The sequence below is a fragment of the Echeneis naucrates genome, chromosome 3 (assembly GCF_900963305.1).
Source record: "Echeneis naucrates chromosome 3, fEcheNa1.1, whole genome shotgun sequence".
NCBI classification, from domain to species: domain Eukaryota; kingdom Metazoa; phylum Chordata; class Actinopteri; order Carangiformes; family Echeneidae; genus Echeneis; species Echeneis naucrates.
In genome coordinates, this window is record NC_042513.1 from 26,869,527 (window position 1) to 26,892,222 (window position 22,696).

General features: G+C 45.0%; 1 protein-coding gene across 3 annotated transcripts in view; it reads right to left on the reverse strand.

Annotated features, from left to right (window-relative positions):
* The window catches only part of ntrk3b (neurotrophic tyrosine kinase, receptor, type 3b), a 141,101-nt gene that overhangs the window by 81,878 nt on the left and 36,527 nt on the right, over positions 1 to 22,696 (reverse strand). For all 3 annotated transcript variants that reach the window (XM_029498174.1, XM_029498173.1, XM_029498175.1), the window contains exon 4: positions 575 to 643. In XM_029498174.1, the coding sequence (XP_029354034.1) occupies positions 575 to 643 (69 nt within the window). The remainder of the gene's footprint in view (positions 1 to 574; positions 644 to 22,696) is intronic.

Here is a 22,696-nt window from a genome sequence, read left to right on the forward strand (position 1 = left end):
CCTGCCCTGCTTCTACCTCTGAAAATAGCACAATAAGGAGGCCTGATTGAAATAGTCTCGTGTCACATCCTGCTATACCTCAGCTCTATACGCCAGGAGGCGAAGGAAGCGGCGCCAAATGTTCGGAGCACAGCGAAGGTTCAAATGATGGACAATGCTGACAGGGGTAATGATGTGTAAATTACAAGCGGGTCGACACCGCGATGTTTTCCCCGGTGGTGAAAGAGCAAACTCATTTCATAAACACAATGATCACTAAAATATTCATAACAAACAAGAAAATGGGGTCTGACTCCCTCCTCCTACCAGACCATTACGCTTCCTTTGTGTGTGTTAATTAAGTCAACAAATGACTTATAAGAACATAGTGGCACACTACATCGCCTATAGATTCAGTCTTCAGCAGTGCTCAGACAAATTAGAGGTTTTCAACAACAAAGACAGGAATTATAATGGTATGCAGCGAAGGCAATTTGTATTGAGGCAGATAGTGTGCAGGGAGCAGTGATAAATTGCTCTAATAAAATACAAACAAAAGCCAATGAGAGAGATCAGAGGAGGGACGAAGACTTACAGCTCGGAGAGTTGGAGGTGCTGGAAGAGCTGCCATGACAGAGTGCTGAGAGGATTCTTCGACAAGTTTCTGCAGAGGAAAGGAAAAAATAAAGAGAAAGTTAAATTGAATTATCCGATGTCTCAAACTAGTTCTGTTTGTGAACCATTTCCTCACTTCTAGCACTAATGTACTTTTGTTTCACAGAGACATTTATCAAATTGTTGTCGGGGGTCATTCTCCTGTTTTTCCATCTCCTCCTACTGAGGTGAAATTCATTTTTCAATCCTTTCTGGTTTTGCGTTTGTCTCACGCGTCAATCTGTAACTCTATCTACAGAGCTGTGATCTCTTCCACCAAGTAAAATCGATTTCAACAAACAAAACAAAACATAACATGAATAGCCAGCCAGATATATCCAGGCCTGCGTGAATGGCTGAAAATAAAATAAGGTACTTTTGACACGGACAGAAAAGCTGGCCTGGACCTTCAGGGCTCAGCCAACTCAATAAAAGAAAGTTGACCGCTTTCAAGCCAAATAATTCAGTTGACTTAAGGAACCCCTGCAGCTCAGGAAGCCACTAAATTCAATAGTAAATATCCAGAGCCCTGAAAGTGATTTGACCAGAACCTTTAATCAGTTTAAATATGAACAACAGGCATCTGTCTTTACAGTTATTAAGAAATACAACAGCTCTATGAGGGCATTAAGATGGCAGTTTGTCATGAAGTACACTATCAAATCCAATTATCAGCCCGTCCTCCGTCATCATGAGAGGAAAATGAACGAGCAGCGCTCAACCTGATGTGAACAGCTGCTTAAAGACTCACACACTTCTCATATTATTGTCACTTTGAACACAACGCCACAGTTCACAGTGTGTATCCAGCCACACGCCGATGAGAAAGCATATAGAGCAGCATACATTCAGAGGGAATTTCAATGGAGACGCTGGGTCAGCTGAAATGTACAGAACATAGCAAACAGAAAACAGCAGCTGAATATAAAGATGTGTCACAGGAATACATCAAATTCAACGTGACAGAGAATCTAGAAAGTAAAAGGCAAAAACAAAAATATCGGTGATAAAATGCAAAAAGAGAAAAGGTCCAATATTGAGCGACTGCAGTCATGATGACACACACACACTCCATATCAGGTTAATTTGTATGGGAGGCCTAATAGATACTTGTGTAACCAGAAGTGTCGCTATGGCAACAGGGAGCTATGGATGTTGCAGGACTTTCTATCACTCTACAATCACATGTGCACAGACACACGCACGCACTCACACAAACACACAGTTTTAGTACATTTGCATGAAGTCACTCACACACACCAGCTAAATACTGTCACCTTGAAATGTGTGCTGGAGCGAGCGAGCGCTCTGAATGCGGCTGAATGCGGAGTGTGTGTGAGAATATGTAAAGATGCTGCATGAAATTCACCCTCCCAGAGAAAAGCTGCGGTCCCGGGGGGCTCGTATTATGCACCGAAAGAATGCATTACGGGGAGGGGGGGGGGGGGCAAACAGCAGCTCATTAGGTGATGTAAAGCAGCTCTGCTCAACATTTACTCAAATCACACTCCCAGAACTCAACACGCAGATCACACAGCTCTCCAAATAGACACCTGTCAGACAAGAAGTCCCTAAAATAAACAGACCAAAGACATCCAAAGACACATACGATGGATCGACGCCTCCAAAGACTTCAGACAGACCTGCAGCACACGTCTTTATGTTTTATTATGAAAGAGTATATTCTCTTCTTATTCCGTCAGAGGATCATTTCTGCTCACTGAATAATGAAAACTAGACCCTGGAACCTCGTGGAGCCACCTTGAAGGCTTTGACCGCCTCAAAGATCCCTGGACCAGCAGCCGGCGCCCAAATGAAGGAACGTTACTGCCATTCAAATAAATGACACCTATTTGTGTTCTTGTGCAATAAATCACTTTAAATTATTGTTTGTTTTGCAGACATTATCTATATGTTGCACAATGTGAGCGGCGAATTCAATTTGTGTTTAATATGTGATTAAAGAATTGTGAAAGATTTCTGAAAATTCATTACTGTATTCAGGAATGTTGTACTCTGAGGGCTCATTTAGTGTTTGCTACCAGCTAACAATGGAGAATAATAATAATAATGATAATAATGATAAGAGGAGGAGGAGGAGAGGTGGGGAGTGTTTCCTGAGCTCAGAGTGAGACCTCCTTCACGTCTCTGGCAGGAAGTGTTCTGTTTTCAAAGGTCATCCTTCGCATCTCGACAAGAAATGTCAGCTAAAATTGGATTTTGGTGGGAGGGGTGGAGTAAATGAATTAATAAATAAATAAATAAACAAATCAACAAATAAGCCATCAAAGCTGATGGAATACCAAAAGACAGGAGGTGAAAAGGAGGAGGGGGGTGGGACCGATGATTATTAAATTAAAAAATTAGCAGAGTGGAATATTAATCTGTTTATAAGATAGGCAGCTCAGTTTCCAGATCTGGAAGGACATACTGTAGACAACCGCACAACACACACAGCACAGCGCCAGACCTCCAGCTCTTTGACTAAACCGTCAGCATCCACACATTTGTTTTTCCATCACTGAGACACAAATCGTCTCTGCTCCTCAAACATGTCTCATTTGAATACAAAATTAGAATTCACATGAAATTTTCATCAGGTTGAAGTGAAAAAAACCAAACAACAACAAAAACAGCACACGTGTTGCCGTGATAGGATGTATCTGGGGTGTTAATATTGATGACAGCCAGCTCTCCAGCCAGAGGGCCGATGCTAAACTCAACCTGGGTGTTTGCTCCACTGCAGAGGAGGTGCAGCTCCACCTCCCTCCTTCTTTAAGAATTCTGTTTGGCGCAGATGCCAATGGGAGGGCTTGGCTACTCGAGAGGGTTGGTTAATTAGTGCAGCATCTAATGTCTGAGTGTGGGGGAGCTCGGCACATTGACATTCAGGACCACACAGAGGAGAACCAGACAGCCGCCGAGCGAGATGTCGCAACCCATCAGCAGCTCGGACGACGTGAAACGCAGCCGTCATCCGTCAGGCTGAGGGGGAAGGTGGCGAGCAGCGTTTTATGTTCATTTTTAGAGCGTTGTGTTGCCTGTTACTTAGAAGCAGATTTTCTCTTCCTTGAAATGTCTCAGAGCCCTTTATGTTAAGAGTAATGTCAATGACTGCGAGCTGCAAAACACTCCTTTCAGAAACACTGTGTCTAACTTTAAAATATCAAACACGTCAATCTTGGAAGAGGTTGTTTTTGTTTCAGTCCTGAAAAGCTGACATACAGGAGGGAGGCGTTTCTCATAACAGCAGCCGTTTATACTTCATGAAATAAAGTGCATTAATAATAAGAAGGTAAAATAACTGCAGCCAGGTCTTCAGTCTGAACCAGCAAACTCCAACCGGCAGCAACCTAAAGGGGCATTAGAGGCTGCGAGATAAAATGTAATGTAAATGTAAAATACATAAAATGCCAGCCACTTTAATTCTGCTGCTCTCTGTCACCAACACACGCACACAGAAAATTCAGCCTGCAGTCAAATTCTCATCCAAGCTAGTATTCATCCAAACAGCCTCCTCCTGGAGACTGTCTCCATGAGTGAATGTCAGCGTGCAGTTTCAGAGGTAAGAAGTGTGATGCCAGGTATAATTCTGCACTTTCTGTATTTATTATGTTGATGCGGTACCTCAGACATCAAAGCCGTAACCCCTCATCACCAAAGCATATTCCCAAAATAAACCGTTCCCCCTCATTTGCCAAAGCTGAACTTCCTGTAACCCTCCAGATCGTCCTTTAGCTGGAAGGTGTCAAATAAAAAGTAAACTGCACGGTGAAGTGAACGAGTTTGAGCTGCTAATGATGTCAACGCCGCCGCAGCCTACTGCATGTCTCCACCTGATAATACCCAGAATGCATTTCACGCTCTTAATCTGACTCAGCCGTCGTGGTCCGTCGGTCCTGCAGCTGAAGCTACATGCATACAGTCACAGAGCGCTGAATGTAACCTTTCTGTCACAAGCTGAAAACGCATATTTCACATACCCGCTCAGTGGGACAGAATTTATTTCTCTCTGCCATTACCTGATGCTGGTCGTCCGATTTTAATTCCATCCAGAGCAGATATGGGTCATTTTTCACTCCCACCACGGTGATAATCGCAGCCATAAATGCCTAATGTTTTTTCAGCCAACTTGCTGGGCCAGCACCTTGTGTTTTTGGCCTGTTTACACTCTGTCAAGCTGCCACCATTAAAAGATGCCTGAATTAGCCATTAGCAGCTCATGTTCGCAGCTCTATCACTCAGACACTGAAGGGATGGAAGAATGGGGCGATTCTTGGTCAACTTCTGAAGCACCGTCATGGTTTTCATTTGCTTTATTCTCACCGGACATCTGGGATAATAAATGCTGGTCTCTGCGGTGCCGTCCTGGCCTCCTCTGCGGGCATTGTCCTGTGGACTGTCCATGTTTATTACAGGCCATATCCTGTAATTGAGATGCTTAAAATGCCATCTGGAATGATGAGTTTAATTACAGACCGACACAGTCAATAGTTTATCTCCCTCCTTCATTTTTATGTTAATTACATTTGAATACGGCTTCAGTTGAGTTCACCTTTTTACCTTCGTGGTGATTTCATCAGGAGTTTGCAGCCTTTAACGCTTTACATTGAGGTGTAAATTAGTCAATAAACGTGTATTTTTTCAAACGCATTTCATTTTTGTCAGTCGTTGCAGCGCTCCTTTGAATCCATATGATTAAATATATATCCCATAAACCGTAACATACACCTCAACTAATCTTTTCCCAAACATCCTCTTTCCCGCATTTCTTCAGAACGGATGGCAAAGAGATTTACTCGTCAGAGCTTCTACCATGAAAACCTTTTTTTTTTAAATCCCGTCAGTAAAACACAGATCAAAGCGCAAAGACACCTCAGTCTGAGTCTGGATGAACCCAGATCTGGTTGTAAAGCCAGCTCGCCACCTCGACCTTCACATCGATACGTCTTCACTGAACTCCACCAGCGTCACGCTTTACATTGGAATTGAACACAAAGTAAAGAGAGACAACTTGTAATCATGCCAGATATGGATATGGTCAGAATCTGTGATGTTAAATAACAGTAATGAAGTAGTAATGAAGCATTTAGCAGCTGCAGAGATGTTTATTTATTCACTTCATTCGGTGGAAATTAAACCAAAAAAAAAAACAAGCAAACAAAAAGTAAAACGGAAAATGAATCTGTTCATAAATGAGATCAACGAGAACAAATGTAAGAATATGGACAAACAGCCACGCTTTTCCTGCAGGATGAACTTGACCCCAGACAGAATCAGAAGCGTTTTCACATTAGATTAGCGGGGTGTTGCAGCTAACACCCTGATTGTAGTTTAACTCTAGCTGTTCATTTCCTTCAACTGTGCAGATGCTATCGACGGCATTTGTTGTGTTTTACTTAAATATTTGATCCAGTACCTTTTAAATAAATCTGGTGCTTAGTGGTTGAATTCCTCAGATGTTTGCTGAGCTGTGTGTGACATTTGAAAACATCAGCCTGAGTGACTTTTTTTGTTTTTTGTGGTGTTATTACCAGAAACAATGGCAGCGATGTGTGCAGAGACTTTTACCCCCCTCATCTCTGCAGGTCTCTCCAAATAACACGTTGCCATAGAGCAGAATATCAGCTTCTCATTTATATTTCTATTTTAAAAAAATATTTTATGTAAAGGACCTGTAAAGGAAAGTGTTTACAGCAATTACATGAATCTCTTAAAGCCAATGAGATAATGATTTTATAATGACAAACTTTAATACAGAAAATTTGTCTGTTGATTCAGCTGCAGGAACTCGACTTGTTTCAGGTGAACTGATCTGGAATCTGTTCATTATTTCTGTCAGAGATGAAGCTGCACACATGAACACACTTATTTATTCACCTGACTTATCAGCTCTTAACATTTTCCTGGAGTTTACAAAACTTCAATACGACCTGCTGTTCATTATTTAAATGATGGATAAAACAACAAACTCAAAACATGATTTTTTTTTTATTTTTATTTATTTAGTAGTAGTTTAGTTAGAGTTGGAGGAACCAGAGCACCTGGAGAAAACCCAAAGAGCCAGAATAGGAGTCCAACCGGGATTTTTGCTGTGGAACACTGATGGTTGTTGTTTTTTTCTCTGGAATATAACGAGTTGGGGAAACCGGAGCACCCGGAGAAAACCCAAAGAGCCAGAATGGGAGTCCAACTGGGATTTTTGCTGTGGAACACTGATGGTTGTTTTTTTTTTCTCTGTAATATAACGAGTTGGGGAAACCGGAGCACCCGGAGAAAACCCAAAGTCCACACAGCAAAGACCCCAGCTGGGTCAGAACCACCATGGCGGTTTATCACAGCAGACATTTTGATTGTACATCTTCTCTCCACATGTCCGCTGTGAGAAAGGTCTGTTTAGGACGTTGATCTTGAGGTTGGAGCAGGTGGAGAGTCGGCTGAGTTGCCCTGGAAGCAGCTCCTGAAGGGCCTGGTCAGAGTCTTCCTCACAGCTGAGAAAAACCTGGCAACTCTGGACTTCTTCTTCTTGGTCTGGCTGAGGACGGCGTTCAGATGGACTTGGAGATATTTCACGATGGCGTCATCATAAGATGAGTCGTCCGATGCCATCGCAGCCTTCAGGAGGTTTTCTGGTGAGCCAAACTCCTTGAGAAAGTCTCTAGTCATGGCCTTTTTGAGCTCTGCCATCATGTCCTTGTTCTTCCTGAACATTGAGGCACGGCTGTTGAGGTCTTCCTCGGCGAGGTCCTGCAGGAGCTTGATGAGGGCGCTGTTGACGAACGCCTCCTGGGACTGCTCAGCTCTGTTGGGGTTTTTGGTGAGGAGCCTCAGGAGAAGAGCAGAAATGAGGTTGTTGGTCTTCTCCTCTGGAACACAACGGGCGCTCTCAGTGAACTCTGATGGCTCCGCATTCGGGGCTGACTCAGCATCAGAATATAACACTGATGGGGGACAGCCGTCATTCCAGTCGTCCAGAGATCGTCTCTGCTCCATATTGGATATGATGGACTCACGACCTGTTACGTGGACGAAAATATGAATTTGCTCCCTTGGTTGAATTAGTGAAGACCCAGAAGAACATGATGCTCGACTTGAACGGCGAGTGGACTTTTTGACTTCGGGGCTCTCTGGCTGGACGATATTCTCTTTCTCTAACTGGATGTCCTCTTCCACTAGCTGGACAATGTCCTCGTCCTCTAGCTGGACAATGTCCTCGTCCTCCAGCTGGACAATGTCCTCGTCCTCCAGCTGGACAATGTCCTCGTCCTCTAGCTGGACAATGTCCTCGTCCTCCAGCTGGACAATGTTCTCGTCCTCTAGCTGGACAATGTCCTCGTCCTCCAGCTGGACAATGTCCTCGTCCTCTAGCTGGACAATGTCCTCGTCCTCCAGCTGGACAATGTTCTCGTCCTCTAGCTGGACAATGTCCTCGTCCTCCAGCTGGACAATGTCCTCGTCCTCCAGCTGGACAATGTCCTCGTCCTCTAGCTGGACAATGTTCTCGTCCTCTAGGTGGACAATGTTCTCGTCCTCTAGCTGGACAATGTCCTCGTCCTCTAGCTGGACAATGTCATCTTCCTCTAGCAGGATGGCGTCTTCCTCAGGCAGGATGTCCTCCTCTTCCTCATCCCTGGACAGCATGTCAGTGATCAGGTCCTGGATGTCAGTTAACACCCCAGACACTTGCTCGTTGCAGTCGGTCTTCTCTGTGGTTTGTCCGTCCATCCAGATCAGAAGCTTCTGGAGGAACTTTTCCACGACATCCTCGGTCATGGCGTAGAAAACCTCTGGGGAAAGCTGTGGTATTCCTGCCACCCTCCTGTCTGATCTGGTGATGACAGAGTCGGAGAGATATTTTCCCTCTGACACCACAGGAACCTGATACGTCGGTCCAGTCATGAGAAGATCGTAGATTTTATGGACGAGTTCCTTTGAGAACTCGTCCATAAACCCTGTGGCCTTGATGTTGTCGAGCGCCGTCCTGATATGAGCTGGAGGAGTCTGTGGTCGGTTTAGTCTGTCGTACAGGGTTTCCATTTCAGCTCTCACGTCTGTTGTATTCAGCTCAGACATTGTTGGCGTCATGCTGGTCCTGGAAACCCTGCTGGGTGGTCTTGGTGTGTTGGTTGTTTCCCTGGGAGTCTCGGGAACAGCTCCTGGTTGTTTGCATTCATTTTCAGCAAATGTCAACCGGAGAAGGTTTGAAGGCGGTCTGAGACTCACCAGGAACTGTGTGTCTTGTTTTCTAAACTTGCTTTTCAGCTCTGCCACCATTTTCTTGTATTCTTTCTGGGCAAAGCTGGAAAACTTAGATTTCTGCCTCTTGTTGTCGTCACTGGGGGAGCCGGCGGAAGTTCTAGGCTGTGAGACAAAGAACTCTTTGACTTTTGTCAGAATTGATCTCATGTTAAAATGTGGTTTGGGTGAGATGCTTTTGTGGCCGCTCTCCTCCACACATTCTGGGCTCTCGTGAAGATTGTCTATGATGGCTTTGACAATGTCCGCCGCCATCTCATTGGCGTCCAGTGAGGCGTCAGACAGGTGAGAGCCTTTTCCCTTGGCAGCCATTTCTGCTGAATCTCTGGACCATTTAGTGATGATCTCACTGATGGCTTTGGTGGCTGACGGGACGGAGATCTTTGATTTTACAGTGAGCGGAGACTCACAACACTCTGGTTCCTCGATCTCCAACACCCCTGAAGGAGACACTGAGATCCTGGACGTGGTGGACTCTGAGGTTGTCAGCTGCCAGCAGTCTCCCAGGCACTGGAACCTCAGTTTGCCCAAACATCTGGTCAGACAGTCGGTAACACGAGAAACCATCTGACGGAGACTGTTGACGTCGGACACAGAGCCGCTGACGAGAACAGCTGGGTCCGAGGGCCAAGCGGGGCTGTTGATGGCCTCGGACACAACAGAGTTCACTTTGTGCAGAACCTCGGCCTCGATCAGGTCGGTCAGCTGCTGGGCGCTCTCGCATTTCTCCTGCTTGGTGTTCAGCACCGCAGCGAAACTGTCAGAGAGGACGTCTCCAACACGGATGTTCAGCTTGTCCACAGTTGGGCTCGTTCGGTCCCCGGGTTCCTTCCTGTAGAAACTTTCCTGGATGGACCGTTTGATGGCGTTTAGGGTGACAACGGAGACCATCTGGATCACTTCGGTGCACAGGTCCACCAAAACTGCCGTGGTCTCCGAGTTGGCGATTCCCGCAGCCAGCAAGTTCCACTGGACTGCGGACAGTCTCTCAAAATATTTAGTGACGACCGGCAAAAGAGCCTCCCGGCTGATGGAGTTGATGTCGTCTGTCATGGCGGTGGGTGATCCGGTCGAAGGTCGTCGTGCTTCTTGGCGATTCATGTCGTGGCTTTCTTTCTCTTAGGCTGAAAATAACTGAAGACAGCAGCTTCCTGGAGGTATTTATAAACTCCACCCCGTCCCAAATCAAAGCCTTTCTTTGGCTTTGATCTCACTTCGGTTACGTCACGCTCCTCGTTCTGTCGCCACGGACGGATGTGCGCATGCGTACTCAGATTGACGGAAACTCGAATAATGACGTCACTGCGGTGATGGCGGCTCTTCGCTCCGGTCGGTCCGAATTATTTTATTTTGCTCTCCGTTTTTATTCACGTCATTAAAGAGCAACAAGACGGAAGAAACACAGAGCGGCTGCAGCTGAACCGGATCCGGTGGTCCTGAAGTTCGGAGGAACCGGACAGATCCTGATGGAGAAAACCATGGAGACATGGTGAGGTGTGTGTCTGTCTGTCTCTCTCTGTCTCTCTCTCTGTGTCTGTGTGTGTCTCTGTCTCAGTGTGTCTCAGTGTGTCTCTGTGTGTGTCTCTGTCTCAGTGTGTCTGTCTGTCTGTCTCTGTCTCAGTCTGTCTCTGTGTCTCTCTCTGTCTCTCTCTCTGTCTCTGTGTGTGTCTCTGTCTCAGTGTGTGTCTGTGTGTCTCTGTGTGTGTATCTGTCTCAGTGTGTCTCTGTGTGTGTCTCTGTCTCAGTGTGTCTGTGTGTGTGTATCTGTCTCAGTGTGTCTCTCTGTCTCTGTCTCTCTGTGTGTCTGTGTGTGTCTCTCTCTGTATTTCTGTGTCTGTGTGTGTGTCTCTGTCTCAGTGTGTCTCTCTGTCTCTGTCTCTCTGTGTGTCTGTGTGTGTCTCTCTCTGTATTTCTGTGTCTGTGTGTGTATCTGTCTCAGTGTGTCTGTGTGTGTGTCTCTGTCTCTGTGTGTGTATCTGTCTCAGTGTGTCTCTGTCTCAGTGTGTCTGTGTGTGTGTCTCTGTCTCAGTAGTCTTTCTGTATGTGCGCCCTCAGGTGGTTGGATAAACTATGTCTGGGTCCTGGGTTGAGGACGGTCCTGATTGGCTAAACAACCTGGACCCTCTACCTGTAAGTCTGACCTCTGACCCTGAGCCGGGGTCACCTCAGGTCACTGGATCTCAAGTTCTGAATGTCTAATCTGGATCAGAGCCTGAATGAGGTGACCACCCGTAACAGTTAAAGTGGAAGCTGCTGAAGATGGCTTTGTGTTGTTGTTGTGTTGTTGTAGGTCTGTGAAGCTGAACATGACCTCAGAGGAGAGGAGCTCATCTTCCTCCAGGTTCTTCTTGCTCCTTGTGTTGGTTGTTCTGTTTTGGCAGAAAGGGTCTGACGTGGATCAGATGAGTGATCGTCTCTCCAGGAAGTGTACTTTGGCTGTGCTCCTGCAGGCGAACGACGAACGGCGAGAATACTGCGACTGCACCGCTGTCACAGTGAAACAGGGACGGTAAAAGATCGGGGCAAAGATGGCGGCCGATCACAACAGCCGCTGCAGGAGCCATATTTGTGCAGATGCTGACGCCGGTGGAAACAGTAAGACATTTCAGATTTTATCTGTGTGACAACTGGGCTGGGAGTGAAGACTGACTGTTCTGCAGGACGCCATATTTGAACTGATTTATCTCGATCCAGCTGGTGAAATGTCCGTGACCCTGTAGGCTCGTTTTAATGGTCGTCTGGGTCGTCTTCCCAGAGCCCAGGAGAAACCTGACCCGTGGGAGCTTCGGGACATTACTGCTCCAAATAAATAACCACAAGCAGCCCACCAGCAATATCCATGTTGACCGGTGTGGCACCCCAACCACAAGCATCAATCCAACAACCCTTAGAAAGACCCTAGAACCCCCCCCCTATTTTTCTTGTGTTGTAAAAGAAGGTTTTGGGGTTTTTTTTGGGGGGGAGGTTGAATGAAATTTGTCACAGCTGCTTGAACACGAGTCTTCCTCCGGGGGTCAGTGACGTCCATTTCTACGTTCGTTCTCCAGAATTTAACAAGCCAACTGGTCATCCTGATCTGTTTCACTGAACAGTCTGTTCAGCTCAGCTTCTTGTTTTACTTGTTATTGTCTCTTCCAGCAGTAAAGAGAAATTAAAGCTTGTAAATTAAAAAACTAACTACCTCTTTACTGCAGATAACTGTGACTCAGTGTAGTTTAGTAAATAAAATTCAGTTTGACTTTAAAGAACTGACGTAATGAAACTTGTGTTGTAATTTAAAGGGTTTAAGTACCTGAATTTGGATTTTGGGTTCTTTGCCTCAGTTGAACATGAATGGCTTTTAGTGGGATGAGTCGGTGACACAGCAGCTCTTCTGTTTGCAGTGAAGAACCTGACTGGACCTTCACTTGAGCTTTGTCAAACTGGTGACAGACTCACTAAGACCGGACCACCAGGACATTCGACCTGTACAGGTCTCCGGTCTCTCACAGGGTGACAGTCACAACTGCTTTGCTGCCCTGACAGGATCTGAGGCCTTCAGGTTGTTGATCCAAAGATGGTGGCACCAAATCTTAACAGTTACCTCAAAGCACTTTACATATAGAGCCGGTCTGGACCAAACCCTTTATGGAGTTATTAAAGACATCCAATAACTCTCATTTGGGCTGAAAAGAACAATTGAGACTGACCTGCTGAAGTCAGACAAAATGGAAGGGTGTGATCAGACGTGACCGCGGTTGACTGATTAAATTCTGCTGATCAGAGTCCTCAGTGAGAGCAGACATGAGGAAATGGGTCAGTGATGACAGGCAGCTGGAGGAGCTGGAGGACGGCCTCTCAGTTTGGATGGGGATGGAGCTGAGGCTGTGAGGATGTGACGTGTCTGGGGGTTCCATCAGATAAAGATGGAGGATGCTTTCAGTTCAGCTGAAGGATGAATTTTAGTTAACTGCTGTAACTACTGGGTGATACAGTCTGATCACATTCACACAGCAGACGCCTTAACTCATCAGGAAAATGTTCACTGAGCTACTAAATGAAGGGGTAAAGAAGACATCTTCCCATAGACTTCAATACAATCTGACCTCTCTTTATAACCAGTGGAGTTGCGCCCTGATGGTCATTAGATAGAATGGAGGTTTAAGAGTTAATGTCAGAGATGGTTTTTGATAATAATCAACACTGAGGCTGACACATTAACCTCCACTGATGAGAATGTCATCTTTTTTTTCCACAGAAGGTTTAATTCATCTGCAGTTTCATCTGGATTTCGTTTTTAATTCTCCTGCAGGGCCAGTTTTTATCTTCATCAAAAGGTTCTCGTCTTGCTGAAACCAGCGACAGGTGAGATCGTCCTGAAGCTGGGCTGATGGGTTTCATTAATGTCACATGTCCCTCCATGGTTGTTTATTCAGCATGTCCTCGCTCCTCATTAATCTGGGAAGCAGTATATTTTTCTTTTTTTTTTTTCAAGATCTTGCTCGATGAAAATGCCAAGACAAAATGCAGCATGAAGACAAAGACAGAGTGAAGTTCACCGCAGGACGTGCTGAGGGACGAGCTTCAGTGAGGCGGCTCGTGTGTGGTGTTATTGGTGAAGGTCTGGGAGTGAATGTGCTGAAAAGTTCCTCCTTAGGCAGTTCAATCACTGCAGTTCCCTCAATTGTGTTGAAGATACCGTATGGAATTCATTTAATCAAAACAGCCACGAAGAAACTTCAAACAGCCACTACTTCATTATAATGGAGAACAGAATTCGCCCCGAATCTGCATCCAGCAAAGGTAAGGCTGTCTCTGGGGGAGAAGGATAAAAATAGTTGAATCTTTAATCTCGGAGAAATCCTCCAGTTGTGGTTTACGTGCGCACGTGTCGTGCTAATCTCACTCTGCTTTCCTGTTTATTCCCCAACTTCCAGCAACGAGGTGAAATAACATGAAAATGGAACTGCTATCAAAGTGCTCTTGAGCAAGTTACATAAACGTTGTCTGTTCTAATGAGCCGGCAGAACGGCCGTGGTTCCCTGCTTCCTGTGCAGCAAAGTCATGCAGGAAACATCCATGAAGCAGAGGAACGTCACAGTTTCATAGCCATCCATCCATTATCCGTCAGGTCAGGGCCGCAGGTCGGCGGCGTTGGAACCAATCACAGCTGACCTTGTACGGAGGCGGCGCCCACTTTGGACCTCCAGACACAAACAACCATTCCTGCTCACATTAAATGCAATTTAGAGCCGCACATTCTCAGTGTGGGAGGAAGCTGCAGAGCACGCTAACCACTGCCCCGCCGCGCCGATACGGTGACGTCCTCCAACATGCCGTTTATCGATCAGCAGCTCCACTTTGTGTGTGAATTGATTGGTTCATCACTTCTCACAGTATCATTAGACGAATCAAATTTTGAACCTGCCAATGATGTTCAGAGGAAAAATTGGTTTCTCCTGAGGGGAACATCTGCAGGCTACAGCTGCTCCCAAAATTAAAGTCATCATCAGCATCATTAGGGTTCTCCGGACTTTTTCAGAAATTTTCTGAAAAAATAAAAGACTTCAGCAGACGGTGAAACTTCAGGGGGGTCAATGTCATCTGGGTTCAACCTCTGGGGACATTTCTTCTCTGGATATTTCAATCAGAAAACATGATGCCGCCTTCATACACGTTATCTTCTTCAATCAAAAATCATAAATGATCGATTTGTGAAATAAAAATTTGCCACCTGAATCATTCGGTAGTTCAGAAAAACTGTAATATCTGCTACGGAGTGACGAGGACTGATTACTTTTAATAAAGGCTTAGTCCTGGCTTTTCAGTATCTTTTTATGAATTCTGCTATCAGTATAATAACACCAACAAATTACTCTCTGTGCTGCAGCGTTGCTTGATTGATTTTAATCACTTAAAATATTTTTTGTGATATTTCTGCATTTGTGGAGAGGAAATGGTAGAAAGGAGAATGAAAAGGATGAGAGGAAAAGCGTTTGAAAGACACCTTCCACCCTCATTTAGTCGGGTTAGCACTTCCATCGTGAAAATATTAGTAACTGGAAGATATTGCTACATCTTAATTAATGCAAGAAAATATTGTGCACAGTCATCCATCTACGCTGCTGATTGAAAGGCAGAGATGTGAGTCAGTGTTCCAAGACACAGGAGAACGAAGCCTTTAAGCCATGATTCTGATTATTTTTCCAGATAGGGATGGAGATGTTAATACAGACTGAGTAATGAAATGGAAATTGTCATCAATCTAATGAGACAAGCAGAGACAGAACCGCCAACGGGCTGACAGTTTAGCCACAGGCAGACTTGAGCCTTTTAGCCATAACTCTGATTGTGTTGGTTAATTACGGAGACGTTTTTGTTGTTGTTGTTGTTGTTGCAGGAGATAAACAGCGAGGAGCGTGATGGGAGAGCAGTTTTCTGACGGAGAATCGTGGACAAAAGTTTGGTGCTTGTTCAGCTGAAGGTACACACTGCCAACCTGCTCTGGCCTGCTGCTTTATGAAATGCCTCTTGCTGAAATCGATAAAATGTTAGAGTTGATTAAAACAGCAATAAAGACACCTGGGAGTATTTTTCTTCCAGATGACTGCAGGAAACATTTTCAGCATCTCTTCCAGCCGAGTATTTATTTTAGTTTTTTTTCCCAGACTGTGAGCAACTCAGGCTCCAAATTATGGGAAGTGTTTAAGCTCCCTGATTAAGATCAGACCTCTGAATATAGGTAGGAAACAACGGCAGTATGTCATCTGAAGGGAAGGTACAAATATTGTCTTTCTTGTGCTCGTTGGAGCAAACTGTTTCACATTCTGAGCATCAAATATCTATTGATGACCAATAACGGGGCACATTTCTACCAAATCCAGACCCACCACAGTTTAAATCAAAGTTCAACTGACTAATGACGCCTTCTTTCATTTCTGGTGTCGTGTTAGCACTTCGTGGTAAGTATAATACTGTCAACATGGTCTAATTTCAGAAAAGACTGGGACAGTATTATTCAGTCAGTATTAGAGTGGTGGTTTGTTCGTCGTGTTTCTGCCTTCGTTCTCACTCGTGGTTTTCAGGACTTACTTATTTGGGAAATTTTAACAAAAGTAAAAAATACCTGCATACTGCAGGCGGAGTGATTATATTAGCAGTGATGTAGAGTAATTAACAACAGTCCCCTACAGTTCAGACAGAAATATTTCATTGTTTATTTGACAGCTTTAGTTAAACAGGCAGAAAAAGTAAAGTCCCCGCAGCTGGAACCAAATATTTCCATCGTGGTCTAATTTTCACTCTGTAACAGCTCAAGAGTGCAATCTCAGTAAATTTGGAATAGATTGTCATAGAAAAGTACATGTGTCCATTATTACTGAGGTTATAATGGATTTTAAATCATCTCCTTCCAGATAATGAAGACGTGAAGGGAGTCAAAGGTGGCTAACTGAAGACGGCTCTGTATCTTTGGCTCCTTTCGTCATAATGCTGAGGTTCCTGAGTCCTGATCAAGTCAGACCTGCACCCAAACCCAGCACAGCACTGGGCTTCTGCTGTCCCCGATGGTTCCCTCACTGTCCAAGGACCAGATCAAACATTGTTTCAGTCAATTAAAACATTTCTACTGAGCCACAGGCCGAAGCCGGGCCTCTGTCTCTGCCACGACGACTGTTCCTCCCCTCCAATAACTGACAGCAGCCACGGGAGCCGCACGAAAATGAACACAACTCTTCAGAACACTGAAGGCTTGTGCAATCAAAGCTCTTATCATCTCGATGTGGCAGGGGAATCCTGTGCCACTGCCGAGGCTGCAGGGCACACTGGAGTAGAAATCCTAGTTTTTGCTGCAGACTTTCTATCGTGCTAATACGCTTCAACAAGAAGAATGGTTTCAAAAAATCTCATTTGGTCACCTTTACCTTCAGGGGTTACTGGAAAAGGAGGGAAATGGTGTCTGTAGAACATTAAAACTCTAATCATCAGTTTGTACACATAAACTCCAAACACAATATTGCAACAAATGCAGCAGTACGTCACACAAAAATGCATTTATTGCAGTGTGGTGATGATTTCTGTGGAAAAGACACAGAAATGCAGTGAGGCTGAAGTAACAATGGAAGAAAGTGGTTTAAGGTCGTCCATGTTTTTCTTCTCTAGTCTTAAATTAAAGGCACACACTAAAATTCAGCTGGCGGTTACAAATGATCCACTTTCCTGGAGTCTGTCATGTTGAAAAATGGGCCATCTTTTGTAAATGGGACATCAAAGCCTGTGAGGATCGCTTCTCATTTCATGATTTGTTTACATTATCAATACACTAACAGCAACTTTATTCCTGCTCATTTTAATGCACAATATAAAGATGAATGCATGCATCAGCTGCTCAGGTCCGTATTCACTCGCCTCTATCAGGAATGTATGCCACGGCCACAAAAGCATAACTCATTGCCAACGTAATATACTGCCAGCTCTCTGTAGTAATGGAGAAGCTTTCATTAATTTCAAAGGAAAGCTGTCTTGTATGGCTGTAGAGTAGCTTAGCCTCTCTCCGTGTGTGTGAAGACACCGATTGTTGGTTACTGTGGAAACTGCAGCAGATACGAAACGCAGTTCAGTCTGTCGGTGCAGCTCTTGGTGGCCTGACAGACAGACGTTACTCTGTAGATAAACAGCTCTCTGCTGGAGGTGCACCTGCGTTTCTCTGATTATTATTCTTTGTTTGATTGCTCCTGAAAATTTGTGTCATTGCACACGTGATATAAGATCCAAAGAGCTTGTTAACGACATATGAGATTCAAGACCGCTTGGAAAACACTGACCGGGGGATGATGCAGAAAATGAGGACTGATTCATTAACAAAGAAAAAGAAAGACAATCTGAGGAGCAGGTTTCTCCTTGACAGCTCAAAAACACCAACCTCAAGGACACTCAACTTTCCAATGCTCCATTTTGTAATGCAACAGCAATGCAAATTTATGGAAATGAAGGAAAAAGTGTGTGTGTGCGTCGAAGCATCTTCACATAATGTGCTGTTATCTTTAAGTGATGGTCTGCCACCTACACCCGGACAGCTTTACCGCATGTCTGACATGGAAATGAGCTCAGCTTCAGACGCTCTGAGGTCAAAGGTCACGCCTACATGGCACAGTGCAGATCAATTTAACCCACAACACTGAGCTAAAAGCTGCTTTCACGCTCCTGTCAGCCAAAGGAAGCTTCAGTCAGCCGCAACTCAAAAAGTGATCCCAGCAAAAGTGAGCTCAGCTTAGTAAATCACAAATATGAAGTCCAGCTTCCTCTAACTCACATTTTCATATCCAGCCTGTTAAATATTGAATTTACTTTCTTTATAACTTTCCTCATTAATATTGCCTTCATTCATCATGTTTATCCTCTTGGGGGTGACATGAGGGCTGAAGCGCTGCTCAGGTGACGTCGTAGCATGTTGTCTATCACAGGCCCGACAAAAAGTCAGTCAGCCTTCATGCTGTGAGCTGACAGCATTAACATGATGCTAACATCTGTGCCCCCACCAGGCTCTACAGTTCATTATTTAAAAAAAATCTCCTTTTGGCTTCCCTGAAGATTTTCAGTTTACTGCGTTAAATGAAACTTTACAAACGGCCACAGGGAGCAGCGCTGACAGCGGGAACAGCCCACTGTAACATTAACACACTAGAAATTATTTGTTGTGATGCAGAACTGCAGGAACTCTATTTAACATGAAAATAATCAGATTAATCCAGGAGGAGGTGTTTTTTTAAATTCACAGAGGAACTGCATCAAACTGAATAATATTCCAGAGGCAGTCAATTGGAAGTAATTACCTGACCGGCTCACACCATATTGGAGAGAACTGCTCATAAAAGCATAATAAGAGCAGATTAACGCAGGAAAATAAGATGCTTTGTAGTCAAGCTGCAGCCTGATGCCAGAAGAAAATTTAAATTAGAGGTAAAGAACTCCATAAAAACAATCCTGATGATGTGAAAGAAGGCAGGCAACACTAACATGCAGTAGATTTGTCACCAAGAAGGAGACAAACTAAACGAAGAATAAAGTGTTTCCTTGTGAATGGTAAATATCAGCTGCGGTTCAGTAAACAGCAGCTGTTTGTTAGCTGAACCCGAGTCCTCGTGTCGAACATCTGCAGCCTCTGCAGAGGGAGTGAGATGGAGGCTGTGAGCTGAATGACAATGAAATATTCAGATGGTTGGACACAGAAACACAACCCGAGCAGGTGACATCCAAATCATTCCCGCTCGCCTCGACAGAAACGAGCACGGAGGCACTCAGAACATGAAAAACAGCCGGAGAGATTCCGCCCATCTCGGCTGCAGCTGGCTCCACTCAGTGGGCCGCCGGTCGGGCCGCCGGTCGGGCCGCCGGTCGGGCCGCCGGTCGGGCCGCCTTCCTCCATTAGTCTGGAGGATCCCTTTATCTTTTCATCACACTTCACTCCTGAAACAATAACACCATCACCTTTCCACGCATCGCACACTGGGGCCGCCTCGGCCAAGTGGAGTCTCCTCAGCGCTGCCGGTAATGAGTGCTGGTTTAAAGAAGAAGGGAAGTGGAGCTAATCACGCCGACTCAGGTGTTCCAGGTTTTAACTCCTCCTGAGCGCGACGGGGACGGACGGGAGATGAAAAGAACACACCGTGATCACAGCATTCAGCATTTAGGGCGAGCGCTCAGCCTTTTTACCTCCTTCAGCAGCTGAAACCGTCGACAGGAGAACAAACTACCACAGTAAATCCAGTTTACACTCTTTTCAGCAGCACTACGTTGTGTTTGGTAATGACTGGAGGCCGATTAAAAAGCAGAAAATGCTGCTTTAATAATATTTTGAACAACCAAAAAGTAGAATTTAATTTAATACTACAAAAGTGCCTTTCTTCTGCGAGCGGGTAAAGACGGAGAGACCACAGAGGACCACGTATAATGAAACTGTAAAGTGAAATATGAAATTATGATACACTTCCAACAACAGAAATGGCCATTAAGAAGCAAAGTGAAGCCACATTTCCACTTTCTCCTCTACAACTAAATCATTTTTACTAGATTAGGGCCTATTGACAGAATATGAAAACACATCCAATTCAAATGAAGTTGTTTTGTTCTTTTTGTTGTTGTTGTGACTCGTGACTTCAGGGAATAAATATGTTTGTGCAGTTTCGTGACATGCCATCTATTTTCTTGTTTTGTGTGGTGACTTGATGAGACGAGGGTGAATAAAAGACTTTTCATTGATTTATATTTGACTTTAAACTCCATCCACTGTACTTGATTTTACTCCAAAACATGCAAAATGATTGTGCAGAGCTCAAACACTGGGGCAAAACATTGTCTAATCTCATGACCACAGTATATTTTATATTTTCCCCTCCATGTTAGATCGTTTTCAACAATTTCATTTTAATGAAGTTACTTTTAATCTGTGTGAGTTAAAGTTCACGTTATAATTCACTTTCTGTTTTCATTTGCTTCTTGCTCTCGTTCCATTTGTCTGATCCGGCGGCTCACAGTGGACACACGGTCCAAACACACTCACCATAAATTAAAGACCAACTCCACCAGTTTGTTCTCACAGCAGACAATTATGTGTAATGTAATTTGAATGCAGAGTCCCAGTAAATCAGATGCTCAGCGGCAGCCAGCTTTGCTGTTCAAAGCGGAGAGCATCCTAAATGTTTAGTATTCGTCCTATGAAATATTCTCCTTCAGGAACAATCAGCCGCTGAAGCAGAGGGACGTTTTTCCGCAGTCGGACGTTATGAACGTGTTGAGGTGTGTGCTCTGAGAACACGTTATACAGAGTCAGGCTCTCATCAGAGCTCTGCCAAAAGCAGAGACCCCTGAAGTTCCACCAAAAGTCCACGTCGGAGGGGCGAAGCTCAGGCAGGGAAAAGTGAACCTGCAGGAGGGGGCGGGGCAGCAGGTTGCTCCATGGCTGTCTTGCTGCTGAGGAGGTGTAGAGGTGGTTAAAGGGTACAACACCAGGCCGTGCCTGCTTGGATGATTGCCACCGCCGCACAGCAGCTCCCAGCACGTCCCAGCAGCCTCTCCACCGACGCTGTCACACTCAGCCACCTGGGGCTGCCATCTTGACTTGTTTTGACGAGGCTGGCTGAGCAGGAGGAGGAGCAGGGGCAGATGGTACAGTTAAACTGGTGCGGCTGGCACTGAGCCGGGCATCCCTGCGAGTGTCAGGCAGCGGGAAGCCACCTTAGCCCGGCCGGGGCTGCCAGATCGTAATTCCCATCGACCCGCTGGAGACACAGGGCTGCAGGCCACGCAGATCCATACCCGGCGAAGACAGCTCAGACAGCTCGGCCTCCCAGCAGCCCCTGGGTCATTGGCCAGCGCTCTGCCACCCAATTAGGGATAATTTTGTGCATCTTGGCTAAGTTCAGCTTCTGTGCATCTAAATTCAACAGCCTGGTGACGACGAGAATGCTAATAGGACTTTTGATGGGGGGGCACTGAATAAATGTGTGTTGAAATGTTAAATAAATGCATAAATCTGGAAAACAGGATGCATTCAGGTGCAGCAGGTACTGAGTGGAACCGTGCTGCTGCTCCTCAGTAAGTAAAACGGTTACCTGAAAGTTTATCAATGAAACGTTCACAACAGCCGACCCTGAAGTCATGTGACGTTTCTGAGCAACAACTGATTAATGGATCTTGGGATTAGTGGAAAAAGCCTGAAGAGTGCAGCTGGTGTGCTTTATCACACAGGAACACCATTTAAACCAGCGGCCAGATCAACGTGTGCCGCGGCTCGTCAGTAAGTCAGCTGTGAAGCCAAGAAAGGCGATGCCAATGTTCAGCTCTCTGCTGACACGACTTAATTAAAGAGCCTTCGCCTTCCTTTAACTTTTTCTGCTTTAATTGAATCATTAGCTGAACAGATTTAATTACAGCCAGAGCCAAATGTCTTGCATTAAAACTGCACCTGGAAAATCTGGGTGAATATCAAAAGACAAAAGACGAGGAGGGGGAGAGGGGGGGGGGGGCACCGGCCGTCGTGTTAAAACCACCACAAAAGAAATACATACTGCAAAAATCTCAACACAGGTTGAGATACTGTTAGCTCGATGCTAAGTGGTGCTGCTCGGAGACAGACACGGAGAGAGAATCAGCGGAAATACAACACAAACAAGCTTTCAGCTGCATTCATTGAAAAATTCCTCCCCCTTCGGGCTGAGCGGCACGTACAGGCCTAATGTTTGTGCAGCAGAGGACGTCAGCTGGTTTTAGCTGTGAAATTATTTGCTCACATCTGTCACTTTAAATATATAAGAACATTAAACAAAGAGAGCTGCTGGAATCGAACCAGCTTTGATTCATAATGTGATTCCTGCTACAGTCGTTTCTGTATAGTTAGTTTTTGTTTTAAATTGAGCAATGTGGTTAAATAAAAAAGGTGAAAAAAGGAAAACCCCGACGTGGACCGTGATAATGACAGTGTGTGTGTGTGTGTGTGTGTGTGTGTGTGTGTGTGTTTAAGTGTGCACTACACACTCATGGTGACATTTATGAGAGAAGGTTGTGCTGATTATCAAAGGGGTTCAGTGAGTCCTAAGCTGTGATTGCTAACATCAATTCAGTCTTTTAGCCGTTTGGAGCGAGGCGGGGAGTTAGCACCTCTGACTCTGATCACTCACTCAAGCCGTCTCATCTCTCTGACTGGAAGAGAGAGTTTTTTTTTTCCTGTTAAATGTAAAAGCTATTTTTAAGATCAATAGCCATCTGGACTGTAAAACCATTTAATGACGAGTCTAAATAATCTGAGCGCAGTGTCGAGGGCACACTTCATTGA